Source organism: Mycetomoellerius zeteki, unplaced genomic scaffold (genome assembly GCF_001594055.1).
Source record: "Mycetomoellerius zeteki isolate Tzet28-1 unplaced genomic scaffold, Tzet1.0 scaffold503, whole genome shotgun sequence".
Classification (NCBI taxonomy): Eukaryota; Metazoa; Arthropoda; class Insecta; order Hymenoptera; family Formicidae; genus Mycetomoellerius; species Mycetomoellerius zeteki.
This window is the reverse complement of record NW_017257505.1, coordinates 67396-73646: the sequence shown is the minus strand read 5'-3', so window position 1 is coordinate 73646 and position 6251 is coordinate 67396. Positions and strand designations below refer to the sequence as shown.

The following is a 6251-nucleotide window of genomic DNA, read 5'->3' as shown; positions in this document are numbered from 1 at the left end:
TAAATTATGCTTTGATTTTAAAATGTTCGGGCGCACCGCGCCCTCATCGCTGCAATGCAGCGGCGTCCGGCGGTTGTCATGCCGGGTACGATGCATTATCGGGGGTGCATCGTTACACTTTTATAAATTTTTATTTTTTAAAAACATTTTTCGAACATTTCGTCTGATAAACGTTTCTACGTGAAATTAATATTTGTTATCCACAACTAAAGAGGCGTTCTATTGGCGTTGATGATGACAATGATGTGTTACATATATTTAAAAAAAAGGAGAGGATGAATCTCGTTCTGATTTCGATATTCTTGAAAATATCGACTTTTTTTACAAATTTTTTAATTTAAAAAATCTGATTGGCTGCGTTCAGTGGGACGCAACAGTTTTGCAACCGTTTTATGATTATCTGTTGAGATAAAATAATACCTCTAGATTTAAAAGTATAATCCAATTAGTGTGAGGAAAACTTCCAACAGTTGCAAAATGAACGTTCTGCTGAACGCAATTAATCGGAAAAAGGCAGTGTATACTGTGGGTTGACGGCGCGCATAGACATAATATAGACCAAGCATTGCCATATGCCAGACAAGAATATCAATGACTAATGCGTGTGAAAGGATGAGAACCATAGACTTCTATATATACTACTAGACTATTAACTCTTTTGAAAAAGTGGGTCCAATTTCTTATACGCATGCGTATAAAAAGGGTATTACACAGCGTGACCACGTTTACATATGCGCACACATACGTATTTTGACAGGTTAACCTAATTTAACAGTATTAAAACTAATAAATACTTGTTTTTAATTGAGCGCTTAAAGTCAAAAATAAAAATTATTTTATTTTTTTAAATATAATATATAATAAAAATTGTAATATAAGAGCACTTTAAGTATACATTGAAAAATATTTGCAGATTCTCATTTCTGCAAAATTAAACAATAATTCTTACTGGAAAAAACCTAGCTTGTCTATACTTTGTGTACTGGAACAAGTTGAGAAGACACTTTGCTGGCATTGCAATTGACAATTTGAAAATTATATTAACGGAATCTCACATCAAGGAAGGTCATGTTTGTTACAAGCGTACACAGCTACCGCAGAACGTAGCTATATTGCATTCTTTCGGTATATATCACGACGCATGCGCAGAGAACCACTGTACAAATTCGGATCCCATTTTACCATGGCTTGTACTAAGGAGTTAGCAGTCTAGTAGTATACAGGATGTATATGAAGTCCCGGACCCATTAAATATCTTGAAAAGTAATCATTTTTGAAAAAAATGTTTTATACAAAAGTTGTAGGGTTGAAAATGATCTATTGACTGACCTTATTAATTTGACCTTGGATGGTGCCACTAAAGTCAATTCAAGGTCAAATCAATTTTTTGAAACGAAATACCCTATTTTTTATTTTATAATCTAATAGCTGAGGTCGGGAACTTTCCAAAACACTATAACAAAGCCTCTTTTTAATCAGTACTTTTCAAGTTATGAGAATTGAAAGTTACGGAACCACCGGCATTAGCATTATCTAAGGTATTACGTAGAGATTGCTCGACTGGATTTATGAGTCATGTAATGTGCCCGCGAATGTCTACTCCTTTCTATCTCCTCTCCCTCCTTCTCACTTTTTCAACAAAGCTGGAGACTACATAAGCTAGAGATCTCTCCTGTCAAGTTCACTCCTTCTGTGACCTGCGATTGAGAAGGTATACTTTTTCGTGATACTCCGTTCTGAAATTGCTTATCGCCACATAGTTATCTTGTTTAAAGTATTTATTTAAAATACTTTATAATGGTTACTGAACAGGAGCATATATCTCTTTTAATGATGCGAGGATGAGGTGATAGTAGGAGGTCTTACGCACAGAACTTTTCAATCAAACTTTTAGGAATGAGGACAATGGTTTATCTAAATCGACTGTTATTCGTACTGTACAACGTTTTGAAGAAATGGGTTTTGTAAAAAACCGTAATAGACAAGGTAGATCAGCAATAGCGACAAATCTTGATAAAAGATTGAATGTTCTACAGTCTTTTATCGAAGATCCGCGTAATTCAATTCGCAAAGTTGCACAACAACACGACATCGATCCTATGTCAGTTCATAAAATTCTAAAAAAGGAGAAATTTCATCCATATAAGATCTATCTGGCGTAAGAACTATGTGAAGATGATTTTGATCGTTGCATTGAATTTTGCGAAAGTATGATGTTAAATATCGATAGAAATCTTTTATTTGTAGTCAACATAATTTTTTCAGATGAAACTACTTTTGAGCTCACCGGGAATGTAAATTGACATAATTGCAAATATTGGAACAATGAAAATCCTCATTAGATGTACGAGGCACATACTCAGAATCAGCAAAAGTCAATGTATGGGCTGGAATTTTAAATGAAGCCATTATTGGGCCTTTCTTTATTGAAGGTAATTTAAACGCTAACAATTACTTAGCCATGCTTAAAGATAAAATAGTTCCGGCAATTCGAAACATCGCTCGTCAAAACTTCAATGACATTTGGTTTCAACAAGATGGGGCGCCACCTCATTACGGTTTACGAGTACGCCAATATCTGAATGAAATTTTTCCGAATAGGTGGATAGGAAGAAGAGGTTACATTGAATTGCCAGCACAATCGTCTCATTTAAATCCACTCGACTATTTTTTGTGGAATTTAAAGAGAAAAATTTATAATACTAAACCTCGAAATCCAATTTGAGTATTTGCTATAACATGTAATATTCTTTTAATCCTAGCTCGCCATACTGGGATATGACGTATCTAATGCGATTTTTCACATTGCAATTCAGACTTTAACTTTTTATGCTGTAATTTAAGAATAAAATATTTTTTGTTTCATCTTTGTTTATTTGTTCTTGTCTTACTCTAGAGATATCAATTTTGCATGTGATAAGTTTTCTATTCAGAGATATAACTCGACGAAGTTCCAGATCCCGGTGGGGTCTAGCCGAGAAAGTAACTAAAAATTGATAGGCAAGTTGGGTTAAAGGAATGACAAATGTTCAAACGAATGACAGTTGCTTTAGATAAACCATTGTCTTTATTTCTAAAAGATTGATTGAAAAGTCGCTTGCGTAAGACCTCCTATGAACATCCTCACATCATTAAAAGGGATACGAGCACCTTAGCTTAGGTAATGCTAATGCCGCGGCGGTTTCGTAACTTTCAACTCTCATAACTTGAAAAGTGATTAAAAGAAGCTTTATTATAGTGTTTTGGAAAGCTACCGATCTCAGCTAATAGATTCTAAAATAAAAAATAGGGTGTTTCGTTTTAAAAAACTTGATTTGACTTTGACTTAACCTTGGTGGCGCCAACCAAGGTCAAATTGATGAGGTCAGTCAATAGATCATTTTCAACCCTACAACTTTTGTATAAAATATTTTTTTCACAAATGATTACTTTTCAAGATATTTAAGGGGTCCGGGATTTTTCTACACCCTGTATATAAAAGTCTGTGGTGAGAACAAATCTGAGTGTTCGTTCTCTCTCTAACAGAAGAAAGTGGGGGAAAACGTTAGTGGGGATACAACTATAGACATACGAGGGCAAATCAAAAAGTATCCGTGTTAGTAATGAAGACGCAAGGTTTTCACAAAACTTTTTTTTATTTTTCAACGTAATCCCCTTTTAGGAGGATACACTTTTCCCAACGTTTCTGCCATTTTTTTAACCCCTCCGAAAAATACGATTTGTCGAAATAGGCCTCTGTTTCGGCAATGACCTCGTTCGACATGAATCATTTTCCATCGAGCCATTTTTTCAAGTTGGAAACAAGAAGAAATCGCAGGGGGCCAAATCCGGAGAGTATGGTGGATGCGACAGCAATTCGTACCGCAATTCGACCAATTTGGCTGTGGCAATTGTGGAGGAGTGAGCCGGTGCATTGTTCTGATGGAACAACACTTTTTTTCGCCAAATGGGGGCGTTTTTTCTTCAATTCAACATCGAATCAGCCCAATAAGTCAGCATAGTACTGCCCCGTGATAGTTTTGCTTTTCCCCATGTAGTCGATGAAGATTACGTCTTGCGCATTTCAAAAAACAGTGGCCATCACTTTTCCGGGACCGTCTTGGCCTTTTTCGGAGCACGTTCGCCGGGTGAAATTTACTGTTTTGTCTATACCTTGGTCTCCGGTGTGTAGTAATGAATCCATGTTTCATCAACGGTTACTACTCGACGCAAAAACTCCTTCGGATTGCGCTTGAACAGCTCCAAACATTGCTTTGAAATTGATAGCCGCATTCGCTTGTTGTCCACCGTGAGCAATCGCGGCACCTATCGGGCCGACAGCTTTTTCATTCCTAAATTATCATGCAAAATATTGAATGCCGTTCCATACGACACACCTATGGCCTCTGCTACTTCACGCACTTTCGTTCGGTCAGCGAGAATCATGTTGTGGACTTTTTCAACGATTTCCTCAGTAACCACGTCTGCCGGGTGGCCTGGGCGCTCCTCATCAAAAACAGACGAACGACCACGTTTGAATTCGTTGAACCAATATCTGACGGTTGTCATAGATGGTGAAGGGTTCCCATAGACGGCATCCAACTTCGTTTTTATTTCTTCGCATGTTTTTCCATCCAAAAATAAAAAGCGAATCACGGATCGATATTGTTCTTTTTCCATTGTATCGGAAAACATCAAACACTCTCACTACGAATTGCTGTCAAATCAAGACTATTGCATGAATCACTCTGAAATTTTGTATGGCGTCATTTGAAAGATGTTAGTACACGATGGTAATGCCAACTTGCGTCAGCAACGTCACCTGTCTTCAAACACGGGTGTACTTATTGATTTGCCCTCGTATATAGGGATAGCCCGGATCTACAATAGGTTTTTAAGTTTTAAGAAATAGACGAATCACAGTCGCTTATTCTCCTCGTATTCGACTGTAATTGGTCAATTTCCTACAGCTTAAAGCTTAAAATACCTATTGTATTGCTTAATACAGCTATGTATATCTGTTTTCTAAAAATATATTTATTCATTTGATATTTTCGATATTTTTGAGTCGAGAATATTGATCTTGGAAAGACAATATTGTCTCGTATCAAAATTTATTAAATCAATATTATCTTGATTTTTTTGAGCCTATTGAAGCCATAAAATAAAATTCGTAGAACGAGTTGCAGGCCATACCGGAAAATGTTTATAAGAAGTGTTTCGACGATTGGATTATTCGTTGGCATAAGTGTATTGCATCAAATGGGACCTATTTTGAAGGCGACAAAATGAATTTGGATGATTAAACCGATCTTTTGTGTTTTATTGAACAATTCCCGGTAATTATTTGACAGAATGTAGCTCCTAATTCTGAGCTATAATTTTTTTTATTTTGGCGTGGTGAATGGACTAACTGGACAAGGGCTTTGACAAATATTTATCAGAAACGTTTTGTCAAAATTATACAGTTGATTGTAGTTTCTTATTTTTTGAGGATAAGATCTAAATTTCATGCATAGTGTATTATTAGACTTACAAGTTTTAATAAAAATATAAAGTTAATATTTTATAACAGAAATACCAAGTCGAGCGAATTGCAGGTTTACAAAAGGATGAAAACATAATTGTGCAGTTCCAACTATTGCATCTTCGCATTTGCCTGACATGATACAATCATAACCAATGGCCATAGCATAAAAAGTAGAACTGCATGCTGTATCGACGGTATAAGATGGTCCTTTTAGGTCGAAGTAATGTGAAATCATATTTGCCATTATAGATTTAGATCCCAAAATATTCTGTCGCTAATTGCAGAAAAATATGCTATTGCAATTTTCTCACATGAACAATTAAATCGGTAACCTTTTTCTACTATTTTTTATGAATGAAATGTATATATAGTATATATATAATATATATATATATATACTACTCAACAAAATTAAAGAATCACTTGTTCCATCCTATAAAAATAGGCAAATTTCAAGATAGAATAACTTCGTCAAAAGTCGTCGTATCGAAATGTTTAAAAAAGCATTTTAAAGCTTGAAACATCTACTTTTCAGATCGGTATTTAAAAAAACGATCTTATTGATATTTTGTGAAGTTACATAAACATAAATGAAGACTCATTAGATATCAAAATTTTTTACGAAATTTGCGAAGTGCTACGGCGCGAATTAAAAATTGCGCACAAATACGGTTTACAGCTTTCGAAAGAGTAAATCTTTACCTTCAATTTGTTTTTTACGAAGCTTCGTACGATTTTTTTT

The 6251-nt window shown here is 35.3% G+C and overlaps 1 protein-coding gene across 1 annotated transcript in view; it reads right to left on the bottom strand.

The window, feature by feature from the left end:
- The window catches only part of LOC108727528 (fatty acid synthase), a gene marked incomplete at its 3' end in the record, with an annotated part of 31233 nt that extends 25516 nt beyond the window's left edge, over positions 1-5717 (bottom strand). Inside the window, exon 1 of the mRNA XM_018455681.1 lies at positions 5561-5717. Coding sequence (XP_018311183.1) covers positions 5561-5669 — 109 coding nt within the window. The remainder of the gene's footprint in view (positions 1-5560) is intronic.
- Positions 5718-6251: the final 534 nt, after the last annotated feature.